This window comes from Penaeus chinensis, chromosome 10, assembly GCF_019202785.1.
Source record: "Penaeus chinensis breed Huanghai No. 1 chromosome 10, ASM1920278v2, whole genome shotgun sequence".
Taxonomy (NCBI): Eukaryota; Metazoa; Arthropoda; class Malacostraca; order Decapoda; family Penaeidae; genus Penaeus; species Penaeus chinensis.
Window position 1 is genome coordinate 34192145 of NC_061828.1, and position 20000 is coordinate 34212144.

Genomic DNA, 20000 nt, shown 5'->3' on the forward strand with positions numbered 1-20000 from the left:
CAGAGGAAAACCTGAATTACAGGTATACAGTATGATTTTTATCTCACATATATGAAATATACTGTTTCCAAATCTACAAAGTATCTAAACACAAATTCATGTTTATTAAAAAAAATATATAAACAAAAATAAAGGGAAAACATAAAACCAGAAAGCCATGGGATGAAAACAAAATACTTACTTGATTTGTAATGTCATAAACAACAATGGCTGCCTGAGCACCACGATAATACATGGGAGCTAGACTGTGGTATCGTTCTTGACCAGCCGTGTCCCAAATCTCAAATTTAACTGTGGTATCATCCAAACATACGGTCTGTGTCAGAAATGCAGCTGAAATCAAAAGAAAATTTTCTTGAGTTACAATTAATAACAATAAATTGATTCATGAAAAATAAATTTTGGGTGTGTAACAAATTTTATTACGAAGTAAATTTTTTTCATCTATCGTTTTTTCGTCATCATCATCATTATTATAACAATAACAATAATAATTATTTTTAATAATTATAATAACAATAACTAAGAAAAAAGTCATAATCATAATCAGAATAATGATATTAATAATGATAATGATTACAACAGCAATGACAATAACAATAATTACAACAACAATAATAACAATAAACCTCTGTTATTCACTGTTATATCACAACCTTTTTGCATTATATATCTATATCTTTAACTCATTTTATTCGTTGACACCAATTTCGGCATCATGAAGCACCAGTTGGTGACATAATTCTATTTTATTTTAGTTGAGCAATCCCCCTATTCTGATCTGGCTCTATTTTTCAAACTCAAAAAAGAAAAGGGAAAAAAAAAAAAATAATAATATATATATATATATATATATATATATATATATATATATATATATATATACACACACACACACACACTATATATATATATATATATATATATATATATATATATATATATATATATATATATATATATATACATATAAATAATAACCTTGAAAACTAATCTAAGGGTACTTTTGTGGAATTTCAAAGTCAGCAAAATTTTAATAACCCAAAATTGTATTACTTTATATTCATTTTTTTTTTTTTTTTCTCAGACAAGCACAAAGTTCACTTTTTTTTCTTCTTCTTTTTCTTTAATCCCAGTGGTACCTGAGCCATCTCTCTACTCATAACAGCACCAATTGAATTTTTTCCTTTTTCAAGTATTATTGGTTCAACTGTATTACATTTCACATATTCTTCTCTTGGTTTACCATTTTCTTTTTCACTTCATATCTATACATATCCATGATTTATTGTTTGCTCATATTCTCACATTCAATGACTCACTCACTCATTTTGGAATGTAAATTTGACCTCTAGAAACTTCAGCAATCAAAAGTGGCCTTTTCACATATGAAAATTTAATGAATTTGAGAGCTAGGCAGCAATCCAAGGCCAAACTGTCTTCAAAGCTGTATTTTCTGAAATATAGAACAGAAATGGTATCAAGTAGAAAATTTACCTCCGATAGTTGACTCCTGATACTCATGAAACTGGCCCTTGACAAATCTTAATACGAGAGAAGACTTTCCGACTGCTGATTCACCAAGCAGAACAAGCTTGAACTGGCAGATCTTTCCCTGGCCGTTGGGTCGCTGAGCTGTTCCTCTCTGTGCCATAATTCTTTATCTGTAGGAAGTAATCTAATGAGCACAGAGCTAAAGATTTAGTTAAAGATGGCACAGGAATGTTTCCTTCCAGCAGCCAGATAATACCATGGTTGTCCATTTACAAATTAGTTTGTCCCAGAATATATGAAAGCTGGATATTATTTAGCATTTACTACTGAATTTTCATATTTTGCTATTTTACAGAGGTGAATGAATGGTAATACTTAAATGTACTTTCTATTATACAGATTCACACATTCAAACATCCCTTCATCGAGAACAAGTGCCAAGCTTCCAAACCCCAGAGTTTACATTTCATTAAAGAGCTAAGAAAAAAATGCTAATAAAACTGAAGATACTGCATTTATCTAACTGGTAAAATGGTTTGTTTGTTTTTTAGTTAAGACAGAAAATTTGTAAATGCAAAAACACAACACAAACACATTCTATATGGCCAAACTTGGTGTGGTGAATATTTAAACAAACTTAAAACATCCTGCACACTTGCAAAGGCCTAGGAAAGACAAACAGGCAACAAAAATCACAAAATTAGTAAAGAGTTATGGGTGGTTGTAAAACTTGAATCAGCACACCATATACATAAATACATGTATTGCATTTATCAAAATGGATCTCTTTGCATTTTAGATATCTACTATGATATATGTTTATGATTTTTTGTTTTTTTTTAATTATTAGGTACTAGCATGAAATTCATTAAGAAGAGCTTTTTTCTTCTTACAAAAATTAATATTTAGTCCTATGTAATGTTTTTCCTATGGATAAATAACTAATGCTTTGGACAGGCTTCAATATGAAAATACCATAACTGATAAAAAAAACTACATTAATAACTTATCAAATTCTTGTTCTAACAATAAAGGATTCAAAACATTAAAAAGTTTGCATCACCTCCCCTAGTTTCACAAAGAAAAAATGAGTATCCAATCTAATACAGACTGACTGACCAAGGAAGCTTCTGTATGCAGTTACACAGCATTTATAAGTGCGCACTTTGTTTGCAATGCATTAACTGCTAAATTTAATTACCTTAATTTTACAGTCCTGAGGTGACATGCAAGCTGGACCATCAAATGGTAAATTTATAATGTTCATATCTGGATTTACTGCTTGAGATACTAGATGTGTATTGCTACAAGGTGCACAAGATGTACAATTCTGATGGGTGTGTTAAGTGCAGACGTCATGACAGTGAGCATAGGCCTACCAGTCTCCACTAGTCCCCTCCAGTCTATACCCGCAAAATATGGAACGCAAAATGATTTTTCACAGTTTACACCTACAACAAATAATTTACTGAAATACATAACTTTGTCCTAAGTAGACAACCCACTTTCTAAAGAAGAAACAGTACAACATAATTATATAAACAAATACATACTTTTTCTCATATCTTTAACACAATTGCAACAATCTATAGGTATTCCAGATGTGCTAATTCAAATATTGCAATCATGTCAATATGTATATATATAATAACAGAAACTGAAAGGAATGGATAAACAAAGTACTGGAAAGATTACAGAGAAATAATGAGAAGGAAAGGAAGGGAGAAAGAAAATGGGTGGATAAGATGAGAATGCAGGAAGGAAATAAGAGAGAAAGGGAAGAGAGGGGAAGATGGGGAGAAGGGAAGATGGGGAGGAGGAGGAAGAGAAGGGAAAGAGAGAGAGGGGGGAGGGGGGGGAGGGAGGGAGGGAGAGAGGGGGAGGGGAGGAGACAGAGAGAGGGAGAGGGGGAAGGGGAGGGGAGGAGACAGAGAGAGGGAGAGGGGGAAGAGGAGGGGAGGAGACAGAGAGAGGGAGAGGGGGAAGAGGAGGGAGAGGGGGAAGAGGAGGGAGAGGGGGAGGAGGAGGGAGAGGGGGGAGGAGGAGGGAGAGGGGGACGAGGAGGGAGAGGGGGAAGAGGAGGGAGAGGGGGAAGAGGAGGGAGAATGAGGAAAGGGAGGGCGCGTGTGCCGCGGCGGTTCGCGGGTTCCTCTCTTTCTCGTGTGCCGCCGTCGTTCTCGGTTTCCTCGGAGGGCTCTGTTGTGTAGTCGTCGGTGCTGGCAGGTGGGCCTCTGCTGCTCGGGGTCCGCGTACTGGCTTTGGTGTCCCGCGTGAAGTTCTCGGTTGCCCGTTCGGTTCTCTTTGTCCCTCGTCGTTCTCGTTCGTTTGCCTCTTCTGTCTCTGTGTTCCTCTTCTTTCTCTTTTTCTCAGTTCGGCCCTTTTTATCCTACTTGCTTGCGCGGTTTCCCTCGTCGTGTTGCTTGTTGCCTGCTTATTTCTCTGTTTTCCTGCTCATTCCTTTCTCTTTTTGCCTTCTTCTTTCTGCTTTTCCTCTCTTTCTCTTTTTGCCGCTGCTTTCTACGTTTTCCTCCGTGCGAGTGGCGCTTAATTCCTCTTCTTTCTCTGTTCCGTCTTTCCTGTCCTTTTTCCTTCTTTCCCTTTCCCATTTGCCTGCTTTTGTCTCCTTTTCCTCTTCGTGGCTCTTGGTTTCTTCGTTCTCCTTGTCCTCTTCTTTCTCTTTTCCTTCGTTTCTTGTCTCTTCTCCCTTCGTCCTTTCTCTCGTGGCCCGTTCTGTGTTTCCTCCCTTCTTTCTCTTTTTCCTCTGCGGTCTCTGTTGTCCTCTTCGTTCTCGGGCGCTTTCCTCTCCTGCCTTCTCCCGCTTTTTCCTCTTTGGTGTGTGTCACAGCTTTGGTCCGCTCCGTCTTACTCGTCTTTTCCTCTTCGTTTCGCGTTTTCCTCTCTTGGTCTTTCTGCTTTCGTTCTCTTCTTTCGCGCTTTTTCCTCTTCTTTTTTACCCCCTCGTTTTCCTCTTCCTCTCTTTTGCCTCTTACTTTTCTGGTGTTCCTCTTCATTGTCTTCTTGTTCGTCTATCTTCGCTTTTTCGATCGTCTTTCCCTCTTTGCCCACTTTCTCTTCTGGTTCTCCTTTCTTTCTCTTTTTTTGTCCTCTTTTCTTGCTCTCATTTTCCCTTCTTCTTCTCTATTTTTTACCTCTTCTTTCTTTCCAACTTCTCACGTGCTCCTGCCTCTTTCGTGTTAGCCTTCGATATTTGCTTCTTCTTTCTCTTTTTCCTCTGTGCGCTTTGTCACTCTTCTCGTCGCTTTTTCCGCTTCTTTCTCTTTGTTCCTCTTCTCTGCTCTTTTCTTCGTCTGTCTCCTTTTCTTCGGCTTGCTCTTCGCCCCTCTTCTTTCTCTTGTTCCCACTCTTCTTTCGCCCGTGTTTCTCTCTGTCTTTCTCTTTCGTCCTCTTCTTTCTCTTTTTTCCTCTTCTTTCTCTTGGTGCCTCTTCTTTCTCCTTTTTCCTCTTTCTTTCTCTTTTTCACCCGAACCTATCTTTCTCTTTTGTCTTCCTTCGGTATCTCGGTTTTCCTCGTCTTTTCGTCTTTTTTCCGCCTCGTCGTTTCTATTTATCTCTCGTCTGTTACTCTTTTTTCCCTCTTTCCGTTTCCCTTCGTTTGTGCCAGTCCTTCTTCGTCCTTTTTCCTCTCTTTCTCTTTTTTTCTCTTCTTGTCTCTGTGTTTCCTCCGTTCTTCATCCTTTTGCCTCTCTCTATGCCGTGTCTGAACTTTCACTCGCTTTTTCTCTCCTGGCCCCCGGCTTGCTCGTGTATATCCCTCGCTCTGCCCCATGTTCCTTCTAGCCACTCTCGTTTATCTGCTCTTGATGTTATATTTCTATTTGCAATTTCACTTCCCCCAGTAGCTTCTCATCATTTTAACCTCTCTTAACGCCGCCGCACCCATTCCATGTTATCCGTTTTGTTTCCTCTCGCCGGCTTACCATAACTGCTGCCATTCTTTCTTACGTGGTATCCGTATTGCATGGGGTTCGTGGTCGTGCAATTTCACGTTCCAACTTCTTCCGTCCCCTCCTTTTGTCATTTTTTGTACCGTGCAGTGTATTTACTGCTTCTTACTCTAGTCTCCGTTCCATCCCCCCTCTCCCTCCATTGAATCCAACACTTCCTACTTCTATCTCCCCTCCTTACCTCACCCTTCATCCTACATTTCCCTCTCGTCACATACCTCATCTTGGTAGCATCAGAGGTTGAGCAGTAGGAGAGGCGGGGCAAGAAGAGGAAGGGGGGTAATGCTAACCATAAACAATGGGAGGAGAAAGACAACGGATGTCAATGGATCGGAGGAGAGATAGATGGGAAACGACAGAGGGCAGGGAAAACTAGAAAGGGAGGACGCGAGGAGTGGCAGAAGAACGAGGGGATGGTAGAGAGGCACGTGTGTCGGTGGGAAAGGCTGCTGTGCTGGAGTAAGGGCGGTTAGCTATGAAGGGAGGAAGCCACAGGTGCCGCGAGCTTGATTGTGGCCCGCGGCTTTCCCCGCTTGCCAGGGGCGAGCATAACCTCCCGCACTAGAGTGGTTGCACGCGGACACTACTACAGACTCAGTGGGGCCACGAGCGCTGGCCCTGTATCCCAAGGAGAGAAGACACGGAGGGCACGTGAGTATCGTGTGATGCGTCTGGCGGCTGTCGTCTCAAAGTTGACGGTCCTCAGCCCGCGCGTCCTATCCAACCCCTCCCCTCCGTTCAAGACGCCCTACCTTAATTATTCGATCTCACGAGCTCCTTCAGACTCCCGCCCTTACTGGACGACCTTCTACACTACGGGGAATTGCTTTTGTAGACCACCCGCCTCCCCCCACTTCGTCACCCCGCCTTGTGGGTTTTATTCCCGACAGTTTGCCCTCAGCAGGAGCGGGTGCAGAGAGAATCTCGATCCTACTGTTGTAACTGAATGACGTGTAGCTCTAGGCGAGGGCTGTGACCGCTACTTCGACCACGCCGATTTTGACGGGATACAGGAGTTACGGGCCGATCCTAAAAAGCTGATTAGCTGTGTAGCATCTCCCACCCCGGGCAGTATCTATAGGAGTGTCCCCGCCCTCACGCCCTCCATTACCCTAGGAGAGAATTGCCAGCATACTACCTTTCAACTTAGCCGTGTCTCAGGACTGTATGTAAGCAAGTGTGGCATCGTGTGTCCTTTGGTTCTTCGTGAGTCACAGAACACCCATGGGTGCGGGTACGGCAGGGAGTAAGGAAACGGCGTAGCAGATGGACGCAGCAGAAAGGCGTGTCAGTAACGCCTCGTGTCGGGAGAGCTAGGAGAGCAGTGAGGGTCGGAACGAGGGGAGAGAAGGAAATGCAGAGGGCGAGAAGATGGAAGCGAGCGGGTACAGTCAATCTGGGAGTGGAAACGATGGGTAGGGAGCGACGTGGAGAGTGGACGTGGGTCGTAGGGACGTCAGGTGAAAACGATGAGGGAGAGGGTGGAAGTCGGATCATCCGGGGGGAAAAAGAGTAGCGGGAGGTCAAGAGAGCGGTGGAGGGAGTTTACGCACGCTCGCCCGGTCGTGAGGGTTGGAAGGTGGCTGCGGGAGAAGAGCGGCGGATGGAGGTAACAGTAAAACAGAAAGATAAACCACGGGGGGCATGCGTCGTAGAGGCGCGCGCGCGCAGGGAGGGGTGAAGTGAACTAAGAGGCTTCGCAGGTCGGGGGCACGTACTGCGGGGGCACCAGCGGAGCAAGCACTCTATTCAGTTAGTCCGAGGGCGGGAGGGCCTTCTGGGCGCTGCCGCTGTGGTTGGTGCGGGTCCTCCCCATCGCTCCGCTGTGCAGGTCTGGGTGCTACGGTTCTCTATTACTTTTACCCCCGTATCTGGTTTGCCCCAGCCGGCATCCCTCGTTCTCATAGTCCCAGCTTCTTGTTTTTTGTATCTATTGTGTTTGATTTTCTTAAGCTTTCTTTTTGTAAATACCGCCGACTTGGGCTGTTCTTCCTTCCTTTTTTGGGGGGTTGTATGGTATTTTGGCCTTATGCCTTATTTCCCTGGAGGACACTGTTAATCGCGCGAAAATACCCTGAAGCCTGGACACACCCGAAAATCATGGCCAGCGAATACCAGCCATTTATTTTAGCGCATAGCTACGCCCATCATGAACCCACCTAGCAAAAAAATGTATTTATAAAACACAGAAAAGCGCATCCTGCTCTGCTCCACCATGCAAGGATCCGTCATGTAGCCATTACATACGCACTAGTCAGTTTCAAGATGCTCATATTATAATTGCAAGTGCATATTGCTTAAATATAGCCGGGGACGACTGTCTTTTTGAGGGGGTATGGATATCAATGTACATTTTAGGTTCCGACATATTCCACGGTGAACACAGTAACGTCCATGTAGTGTCTTAAGTATAAGGCTATGTTCAGATGAGCTAAGTTTTATACGTTACTTGTATCCATGGATTTTAGTATAAATCGGTATTGTCATTCAAAGTTACTCCTCTATTTTTATTTTTAGTTGTCTTGAGACTCTGTAACAATGGAGGGGATTCTCTAATGAGTTGACACTAAATGTGGTATTTAATGTATAATGTACTTTTGTAAACAGTCCTTGTTGTCCGATGAATAACAAGTAACAAGTCCTCGCACATATATTTGATACCTTGGTCTTTGCCAACAATCCTTGAGTACTTAGCTGCTCCCTTAGCCCCTTTTTTCTACAATTTTCTTATGAACTCTACATCACTGACTATCACCCAGAGGTATTTATTTGTACTGGTGCAAAGATCTAGCTCAATGTACATTTATATGAAAACCTTGGCAGAGGGAGTGTCTTTGGGTAAGAGCCATGGTTTACACCTTTAAATGTCAGTGGAGGGGGCCGTAGACTACAACCTCACGTTTATGTTACACGAACCTAATCTCTCTCAAAACCTGTTGCTGGATGGATAATAACACACTCCTTGTAAAAACGTAATAGCTTGTTTATTTTATCCATATGCATTTTTCCGGAAGTGGAGAATCATTATCAGTAAATTAGCAACAATTAAGTATCAAATGTCACAGGAGACCGGAACCATTAACATACTGCCAACGTTTACTCACGCTGAGTGCCTAACGTTTTATCTATCTATTTCAATTATCATTCTTATGAAACATTTCGCATACGAGACAAAACCAACAGCAATAAAGCCACACCTACTCCTGGCATTCATCTCTACATAATCTTCGGTGCTACACCCTTGAAAAGCAGAAAATAAATTAGCGGATCGTGAACGTGTTGGGCGTTCACACACCCCAATTATCTTGCCGTGACTGAAAAAGACAACAGTTGCTTTTCTCGAATGTGGGTATCCGTGGTCATTGTCTCCTATTCCCACCACTTTTTAAAAACATATTCTACTAAGGCAGGTTTTAATTTCACATCAAAAACTTATTTTTTTGCTTGCACGCGTCTATCTTCTCTGTTGTTTTTTGGTCCAGAGAATTTTTTCGTACCCATGACTCTGGGACTCATGCAATATAATTAATCAGGGGCAGATTTCTCTTCTTTTCATCTGTTTTATCGATTACCGTAGATTAATCTTATATTCACATACAGTATGCATCTGTACACACCTAAAACTAAGCGCACACATTATGAAATCGAATATGAAAGTATAAGTATAAATATAGACACACATAACTCACACCCACACACCCACACACACACACATACACACACACACACACCACACTACGAACACACACATATAAAAATATATATATATAATATAATTATATATATGCAATACACACACAAAGATTATATAAGGGCAACGTGTGTGTATAGATGTGTAGGGCCATTACGTGTCATCCCGCTTTTACCTGCTCTGAACTGTTAAAAACAAACTAGAGGTGATAGATACTTGTACTTGAGTGTTATGTGTAGTTCATAATGCATATATATGTATATATATAATTAAGTGTGTTGTGTGTGTATGTGTGTGTGTGTGTTGTGTGTTGTGCGTGTGTGTGTGTGTACGCGTCTTCACATGTGTTAGTGATGTTAGTAATGCTATAAATAACACATTAAAATACAAATTAATGGCTTTCCACGAGTGGCAACATTCTCGGTCCTAATATAATATATATAATATATAATATAGGATTATAATCTAATACATATATCTACAGAATAAATGATGTATATAATACAACATATCCCCATTCCATACACTGACATAAAGACAGTGACACCTCGTCAACTTTGTGCGTGTATTTGTGTGAATATGCATAAATGCTTATTTCACTCTCATTGCAATGTGTAGCGCGAATGGCCACCGGATTTTAATTCAAAATACTGCCCGCCATGTGGTGACAATACAGCATAAACTTATTCTCTACACATTGCCATAAAAGTTCTGAACTTAGAACTGAACTTAGATATCAGCATTTTCACCATGCAACCATCCATACATAATACTTAGGCTTAAAATGAATACTTTGTTCATGTTTTTCTCTATTACCCATTCCCGGCAACGTAGTGTGGAGATATGAAAGAGCATATGGGGCCGTAATCAGCTGATAGACTAGCGACGAAGTGGAGGGGGGGGGGGGGATATGAAGAACTTTTAAAAACAATATCTCGCGATTTAAGTTATATATTTCCCCCTATACACACACAAAACCGTTTCTCGATTATATCTGGCGGCGATTTTCAACTTTTAAACGCTAATATAAAAGTAATGAAAAGGTCACAAACGCACATAATCAACCAGAAAGACCGCTGGATGGCCGTAATATGAGGACCGATGAAAAATCTATTTGTACTCTTTTGTGAATAAGAAAAAGAATACGATAAAGTAAAGCACATTTGGTTATGTATGCCCATGGTATTTCTGCCAACTAATGTAAATTATTCTGTAAAAAACAGGGATGCTAAAACCTAAAGATTAAGAATTTAAGCGGCGGTTTCCTCATAGTGAGAAGAAGGAATTAAGTCGAATGAGTTCGCAAGAATTTAAAATAGATTCCCTGACCGTAAATCAAATTGAAATGTGTCCCATTGCTTGATAGCACAAAATTTTGTCTCCTTTGAAATGTAATAAGCTGTTTAATTAACAATAATTTGTAATATTACTACGTTTGCATGATTATCGTTGTTCTAAAGTAAGGGGAAATATACATGCATTGTTGGGTTTCACCTTTGCAAAAAACAAAGGGTTTTTACTTTCTCTAGGCTGAAATCTTAGGAATTTCCCACTCGTTGCAGGATTTTTCAGCTTTATGACGCTGGACAGTGTGGCAAATACTCAAGAAATACAACCGGAACAGAATATTCATTCTTGAAAAGGCCATGCTAGACCCATCCAGTGCATCCTTTTGTTGATTAACTTTATAAAACAATCATATATTTTTGAACGCCGTTCTTTCGCATCGCAGACATATGTATGCATGAGCTTTCGAGGTTGTTAGTTCATCCCATTGCGATACATAAATAATCCCCTACACTCCCCACAGCTCCCACAATCCGACGTAAACAGTTCCGCCGAAGATCGAATGACGTCACATACAGCGTACGCAGACTCGACTCATGACCGTAGCCAATGACGCGTAAGTGAAAGCTAAAGTGACCTTATCCGAACACATACTACGGTCCCTCCGCCCCCTGCGTGTGACTTCTCTCTTCCTTGGTGGAGACCTCACATTTCACAACACTGCGCGGAGGCATAATGCAAAGTAGTACGTAGAGAAAAACACTAATTACGCTCTTTTGGCTCGTCCTTTGTGCGATATTCTAGTGTGTGTTCGAATAGAGAAAGAAGATGGCTATTTTTTATCCCTGTGTGAAAATGAGGCGTCGTTATTCGTTAAACAGATAGGGAATAGAATGTTACGGGCGGGGCGGCGGAGGAAAATGGGCGAAGGTTTGTTTGGGGTGTGGTTGATACCTGAGGGAGGAACGTCAATGGTGATATTTATGCTTTGGGCATTTAATTTTCGTTTTAAAGTCTATCAGTGACACTCTTTCTACAGGTAAGGATGGGCAGCGTTTATATCTGACTTAAATAACGTGGAAATAACCCATTTTAGTTAAGCTTGGGGACCGTCAGAGAAGGACACAACACAAATGTTTACTTGTCCTTCTCTTACGTCCCAACTTAACTAAAAGTGGGTTATTTTCCACGTTATTTAAGTCAGATATAACGCTGCCCAATCTTACCTGTAGAAAAGAGTGTAACTGAAGACTTAAAACGAAAATTAAATGCCCAAACGCACTAAAATATCACCAATGACGTTCCTCCCTCAGGATCAACCACACAACAACCCTTCGCCCATTTCCTCCTCCGCCCGCCCCTTAACAATTCTATTCCCTATCTGTACACGAACTAACGACGCCTCATTTTCCCCACAGAAAATATAGCCTTTCTCTTCTCTATTCGAACACACACAGGAATAACGCACAAAGACGAGCCAAAAGAGCGTAATTAGTGTTTTTCTCTACGTACTACTTTGCATATGCCTCCGCGCAGTGTTGTGAATGTGAGGTCTCACCAAGGAAGAGAGAAGTCACACGCAGGGGGCGGAGGGGACCGTAGTATGTGTTCGGATAAGGCTCACTTTAGCTATCACTTACAGCGTCATTGGCTACGGTCATGAGTCGAGTCTGCGATACGCTGTATGTGACGTCATTCGATCTTCGGGGAACTTTTACGTCGGGATTGTGGGAGCTGTGGGAGACGTAGGGGATTTCTTATGTATCGCAATGGGATGACTAACAACCTCGAAAGCTTCATGCAACATATGTCTGCCGATGCGAAGAACGGCGTTCAAAAATATATGATTGTTTTATAAAGTAAATTCAACAAAAGGATGCACTGGATGGGACATGCATGGCCTTTTCAAGAATGAATAATTCTTTTCCGGTTTTATTTCTTGAGATTGCCACACTGGCCATGCGTCATCAAAGCTGGAAATCCTGCAACGAGTGAAATTCCTAAGATTTCAGCCTAGAAAGTAAACTTTGTTATTGCAAAGGTGAAACCCAACAATGCATTGTATATTTTTACCTAGTAACAACGATAATCATGCAAACGTAGTAAATTACAAATTATGTTATTGACAGCATTATTACATTTCAAAGGAGACAAAGTATTGTGCATATGCAATGACACATTTCAATATTATTTACGGTCAGCGTAATCTATTTTAAATTCTTGCGACTCATTCGACTTAATTCCTTCTTTCACATGAGAAACCGCCGCTTAAATTCTTAATCTATTAGGTTTTAGCATCCCAGTTATTTACAGAATAATTTACATAGTTGGCAGAAATACCATGGCATACATAACCAAATGTGCTTTACTTTTATCGTAATCTTTTTCTTTCACAAAGAGTACAAATAGATTTTTCAACGTTCCTCATAGATCACGGCCATCCAGCGGTCTTTCTGGATTGTCTTATGTGCGTGTGACCTTTTCATTACTTATATATTAGCGTTAAAAGTTGAAAATCGCCGCCAGATATAATCGAGAAACCAGTTTTGTGTGTGTATAGGGGGAATATATAACGTAAATCGCGAGATTGATTTTAAAAGTCCTTCATATCCCCCCCCCCCCCTCCACGTCGCTAGTCTAACAGCTGATTACGCCCCCATATGCTCTTTCATATCTCCACACTAACGTTGCCGGGAGGTAATAAGAGAAAAAAATGAACAAAGTAATTCATTTTAAGCCTAAGTATTATGTATGGATGGTGCATGGTGAAAATGCAGAATATCTAAGTTCAAGTTCTAAGTTCATGAACTTCTATGGCAAGTGAAGAGAATAAGTTTATGCTGTAATGTCACCACATGGCGGGCAGTATTTGAATTAAAATCGGTGGCCATTGCGCACACATGCAAATGTGAGTGAACATAAGCATTTATGCATATTCACACAAATACACGCACAATTTGGATAGGTGTCACTGTCTTTATGTCAGTATGAATGGGTATATGTGTGTATATAAACATCATTTATCTGTAGATATATGTATATATATATATATATATATATATATATATATATATATATTTAGGAGAGAATGTAGCCACTCGTGGAAAGCCATTAATTTTTGTAATTTATGTGTTATTTATAGCATTACTAACATCACTAACACATGTGAATACGCGTACACACACACACACGCACACACACACACACACACACACACACACACACACACACACACACACTTAAATATATATATACATATATATGCATATGAACACACAAACACACAAGTAAACAATTATCTATCACCTCTAGCTTTGTTTTAACAGTTCAGAGCAGGTTAAATGCGGGATGACACGAATGGCCCTACAATCTATACACACACGTGTGTGTGTATGCATATATATATATATATATATATATATATATATGTGTGTGTGTGTGTGTGTGTGTGTGTGTGTGTATGTGTGTGTGTGTGTGTGTGTGTGTGGGTGTGAGTATGTGTGTCTATATTTATATTTATATTCATATTCATTTTCATAATGTGTGCGCTGTTTTAGGTGTAAGATGCATACTTGTATGTGAATATAAAGATTAATTACGGTAATTATAAAACAGATTGAAAAAGAAGAGAAATTGCCCTGATTAATTATATTGCATAGTCCCAGGAATGGGTACGAAAAATTTCTCTGGACAAAAACAACAGAGAAGATAGACGCGTGCAAGCAAAAAATAAGTTTTGATGTCTGAAATTAAACCTGCTTAGTAGAATATGTTTTTAAAAGTGTTGGGAATAGGAGACAATGACCACGGATACCCACATACGAGAAAAGCAACGTTGTCTTTTTCAGTCACGTGCAAGATAATTGGGTTGTGGGAACGCCCCACACCGTTCACGATCGCTAATTTATTTTCTGTTTTCAAGGGTTTAGGCACCGATGGATATGTCGAGATGAAAGCCAGTAGTAGGTGTAGGTATATTGCTGTTGGTTATCTCGTATGCGAAATGTTTCATAAGAATGATAATGAAATAGATAAAACGTTAGGCACTCAGCGAGAGATAAAACGTGGCAGTATGTTAATGGTTCCGGTCTCTGTTGACATTTGATACTTTAATCTGTTGTAATTACTGAATGATTCTCCACTTCCGAAAAATGCATATGGATAAAACAAGCATATTACGGTTTTTACAAGGAGTGTTTATCTATCCATCCCAGCAAACAGGTTTTGAGAGAGATTAGGTTCGTAACAAACGTGGTTGAAGTCTACGGCCCCTCCACTGCACATTTAAAGGGTAAACCAAGGCTCTTAACCCAAAGACAATCCCTCTGCCAAGGTTTCATATAAATGTCATTGAGCTAGATCTTTGCCACCAGTACAAATACCTCGGGGTGATAGTCAGTGATGTAGAGTTCATAAGAAACTTGAAGAAAAGGCTATGGGAGCAGCTGAAGCTACTAAGGACACTTGTTGGCAAAGACCAAGGTATCAAAATCAATATTGCGAGACTTTTTACTTGTTATACATACGGACAACAAGGACTGTTTACAAAAGAACATTATACATAAATACCACATTTAATGTCAAATCAATTAGAGAACCCCTCCATTGTACAGAGTTCCAAAGACAACTAAAACATAAAATAGAGGAGCTAACTTTGAATGACAATACCGATTCATACTAAAATCCATGGATACAAGTAACGTATAAACACTTAGCTCAGCTGAACATAGCCATAACTAAGACACTACATGGACGTTCTGTTTCACCGTGGAATATGTCGGACCTAAATGTACATGATATTCCTACCCCCCAAAAAGACAGTGTCCCCCCTGCTATATTTAAGCAATATGCACTTGCAATTATAAATGAGCATCTTGAAACTGACTAGTGCGTATGAATGCTACACTGACGGATCCTTGCAATGTGGGAGCAGAGCAGGATGCGCTTTTGTTGTATATAAAACAATATTTTGCTAGGAGGGTTCATGACTGGGCTAGCACTGCGCAAACTAAATTGGCAGGAATTCTCATGGCCATTGATTTTCTGTTGAGTCAAGGTTCAGGGGTAATTTTCTGCGATTAACAGTGTCCTCCAGGAAATAATGCAAATGCCATCAGGATAAACGTGCAAAAGAACGAGGCCATGATATACGTTTTGTGTGGATTCCATCGCATGCTGGAATCCTTAGGCATGATCATGCTGATCACCTTGCTAGGTCAGAATGTGACAAGCAAAGTGTGGATATAGATCTTGGGGTGCCTCTTTCTAGGATTGTATACATCATTAAAGCTTCCTTCTAAGTGGACTTGACTGAGTTTATTAATTCTCAACGTTTTGAAGGCTGTAGCATAAAGCACTATGACCGGTTTACGCAAGATTCATTCATCTATGGTTTATATAAAACAAGAGTAAGACAGTGTGATATTGTGACCGCAAGAATCAGGCTTGGGTATAGATTGTATTGGCAGGTACATACCGTTTGTAATATCAAAGAAATTAAGTTTAAGCTGTGTAATGAATAAAAGCGAACACTTGTACATTGTATCTCAAAGTGCCATGTGTTACAGTCTTTTAGACCACCTAGCATGAGGTATGGAGAACTATGTAACCATTTCATATCATATGATGTTTTAGAAAATATACTTATGTTGTATCCTATATTTGTAATGTAGCATCACATGTCCGCATACCAAATGTAGCAATGCCTTTCCACGTCCAAGCTGTACGCCGGCGTGGCAGATGAGTAGATAAAGGACTGTGTAATTGTTCCTTTCCTTTAACTGATATAGTACATATCATAATAATGTTATAGCCTAAAATTCAAATGTAATACCATTATATAATGTCATGACCACGCCCACACCTGTACAGTTAGCCAGGGTGGTAAATAAAGGACTAAACTAAAGTAATCGAAAGTGTATTCACAACTATAGGAATAGTAAACAGAACAAATTAATAAGATAAAATCAGTATAATTCAATTTCTATGCTAAGACAGCAAAAAAACAAATAGATGATCTAACGAGTATAAACGAATTCATGACTGTCAATATTCATAATTTATTTGCTGATTATAAATAGTGATATCTTGCTTCACTCAGCACTAGAGACGTTGATGAATGGTAATCCAAGGTATGAGACCCGCATGTTTCGTGGATGGCCACCAATCTCAGGGGCTGTGGAGTCTTAAAACAACCTGACCGGGACTTTCTGATACTTTGCAGTGGCTTGCATCTGGTCATTCCACTGAAAATAATAATTAGTAAATAATGCATATCTTACGGCATAGCCTCTAATTCTTCATTTCTCTCTCTCTCTCTCTCTCTCTCTCTCTCTCTCTCCCTCTCTCTCTCTCCCTCCCTCTCTTTCTCTCTCTCTCTCTCTCTCTCTCTCTCTCTCTCTCTCTCTCTCTCTCTCTCTCTCTCTCCCCCTCTCTCTCTCTCTCTCTCTCTCTCTCTCTCTCTCTCTCTCTCTCTCTCTCTCTCTCTCTCTCTCTCTCTCTCTCTCACTCTCTCTCTCTCTCTCTCTCTTTCATTCTCCCTTCCTCTCTCTCTCTCTCTCTCTCTCTCTCTCTCTCTCTCTCTCTCTCTCTCTCTCTCTCACTCTCTATCCCTCTCTCTCTCTCTCTCTCTCTCTCTCTCTCTCTCTCTCTCCTCTCTCTCTCTCTCTCTCTCTCTCTCTCTCTTTCCTCTCTCTCTCTCTCTCTCTCTCTCTCTCTCTCTCTCTCTCTCTCTCTCTCTCTCTCTCTCTCTCTCTCTCTCTCTCTCTCTCTCTCTCTCTTCTCTCTCTCTCTCTCTCTCTCTCTCTCTCTCTCTCTCTCTCTCTCTCTCTCTCTCTCTCTCTCTCTCTCTCCTCTCTCTCTCTCTCTCTCTCTCTCTCTCTCTCTCTCTCTCTCTCTCTCTCTCTCTCTCTCTCTTTCATTCTCTCTCTTTCTCTCTTTCTCTCTATCTCTCTCTCTCTCTCTCTCTCTCTCTTTCATTCTCTCTCTCTCTCTCTCTCTCTCTCTCTCTCTCTCTCTTTCATTCTCTCTCTCTCTCTCTCTCTCTCTCTCTCTCTCTCTCTCTCTCTCTCTCTCTCTTCTTTCATTCTTCCTTTCTCAGAGAGAGAGAGATATACATACATACATATATGTGTGTACATATATGTATTTATATATTTATATATAAATATATGTGTATTATATGTGTATATATGTGTGTGTGTGTGTGCAGATTGCATACTGTCTGCACACCTGAAATAAATTAAAATTCTATGTATATAAATATATAAATTATTAAATATATATACATATATACACATGTGTGTATATATGTATATATATATATATACTGTACATACATACAAATATATATATATATATATACACACATATATATATATATATATATATATATATATATATACATATATATATAGGTATACTGTATATACATACAAACATACATATTTATATATATATATGTATGTATATATACACACATACTTTTTTTTGCCTGTGTGTGTATCTGACTGGCCTTCATCTGTAGATGCATTACATATATATACATATGAATTCATATATAGCGAGAAAACATATGCTTATATATAGATAAGTATATATACAAGTGTGTGTGTGTGTGTGTGTATGTGATGTGTGTGTGTGTGTGTGTGTGTGTATGTGTGTGTGTGTGTGTGTGTGTGTGTGTGTGTGCATATATTTGCCTAGATCTATATCTTTATATATCTACATGTGTATTTATGTACATGTGTGGCGATGCGGGCGGCGTATACATCTGTGGTACTAGAACTGTGCCACTTAACTTCGTTTACCAAATGATTTAGAGCATTGGGCTGAATGAGAGCCATACCCCTCGAGAAGAGGGTAAAGCCCGTTTCTCCCGCAGTGACAAAGTAGCAACCTTTACCTAATCAATAGAAAAATCAAAAGGATTTATCAAAATATCGATAGCAGTGAAAACAGAGGCAGAAGACAGCAGCATCAGTAGCGGTGAGCCTGGAAATAGACTGTAGAAAGTCCCATTCGAGTTGGACCAAAGGTAACTCGTGAATCAGGTTCGATGGTTCTATAATATTGAGATTCTAGGTAACAGTTGATGTATAATTACTGTTAGTAGACACATGTACAGTACATACGTGTGTACGAATATATATATATATATATATATATATATATTATACAAATATATACATGAATATACACATGGTATAAAAACCAACAATGTAAAACTAGATTTAACTAGATTTACATTGTGGGTTTTTATACCATAGCATCAACACGGTAGTGTGTTTTCTCCTTTCATGTATACACATATACATACATAAATACATACATATATATATTATACACATATATAAATGTATACACATACATACATACATACGTATATATAATATATATGTAAATACGTGTGTATGTGTACATATATAAATTCACACACACACAGATACAATATATATATGTATATACATATTTATATATAGATATATATATACATTTATGCATATGTATGTGTACATATGCACATATATATATGTATATATATATATAAATGTATATGTATATATATGTATATGTATATATATGTATATGTATATATGTATATGTATATATATGCACACACACACACACACACACACACATATATATATATATATGTGTGTGTGTGTGTGTGTGTGTGTGTGTGTGTGTTCATATTTATACACATATGCATGTGTATGTATAAAAAATATTACAAGCTAAGTCAGAAAAAAACAAACAACCAAATCATGCAGGCGGGGGTAGGGAGTGCCCTCCCAATAAAAAATATATAATTACAGATTGAAAATACCCTTTTTAAGATTTCATGGTGCAATATATACTATAACATATATTGAAGATATCCTCACAATATCCGCGAATTTCATTGAGCTTGAAACAGCATTGTGCAAAATGTTGTTTGATGTCTGAAAAAAAAAAAAATTGTATATAACATATATTTACATATATATATATACATATGCATGCATATATATACACACACACATATTATATATACATAAATGCACACACACACACACACACACACAAACATATATATATATATATTAATCCTTTGAATTGTTTTAGCTAAGAGCAATAGCCCACTAGGTTTAGGAAAGAACATCATGATCAAGCTCTTCCATCACATGATATAGACATGTTATGCAACATGGGAGGAATGCAATCGCAAGAAGGGAACCAACTTTGGCTAAATCTGTTATAAGCACAAACATTGCCATCTTCAAATTAGAGGAATAGCAATGGCAACGAGGAAATAATCTGACTCAATTGTGTACCATTATGTGTTCTTCATAAATTTCTGCCCATCATTTTACTCTCTTAATGTACCTAGTTTCCTGTCTTGCTTCTAGCTTTTGTTTTCTTTCTCGCACTAGTCCCACGCTTCTGCTTGTTTTGCTTGGATTTTGCTGAAGCGAAGAATAACAAGTTGCTGTGATAATTATTTGATAGCTGACAGTTTGCAGGTCCTTTGTGTCTTTTGGCGGCTGATTAACACTGGCTTCCTCCTAACTATCGTTGGGGGC

At 39.4% G+C, this 20000-nt stretch overlaps 1 protein-coding gene across 2 annotated transcripts in view; it reads right to left on the reverse strand.

The window, feature by feature from the left end:
- The window catches only part of LOC125029993 (ras-related protein Rab-5B-like), a 23631-nt gene extending 11567 nt beyond the window's left edge, over positions 1 to 12064 (reverse strand). Inside the window, exons 1-3 of one of the 2 annotated variants that reach the window (XM_047620202.1) lie at positions 11950 to 12064; positions 1498 to 1664; positions 182 to 333 (exon numbers count right to left, since the gene is read on the reverse strand). In XM_047620202.1, the coding sequence (XP_047476158.1) occupies positions 182 to 333; positions 1498 to 1654 (309 nt within the window). In that variant the 5' untranslated portion in view covers positions 1655 to 1664; positions 11950 to 12064. Of the gene's footprint in view, positions 1 to 181; positions 334 to 1497; positions 1665 to 11663; positions 11815 to 11949 lie in introns of those variants that run through there. The other variant, XM_047620201.1, reaches the window with a different exon arrangement.
- Between the last annotated feature and the right edge of the window lie 7936 nt (positions 12065 to 20000).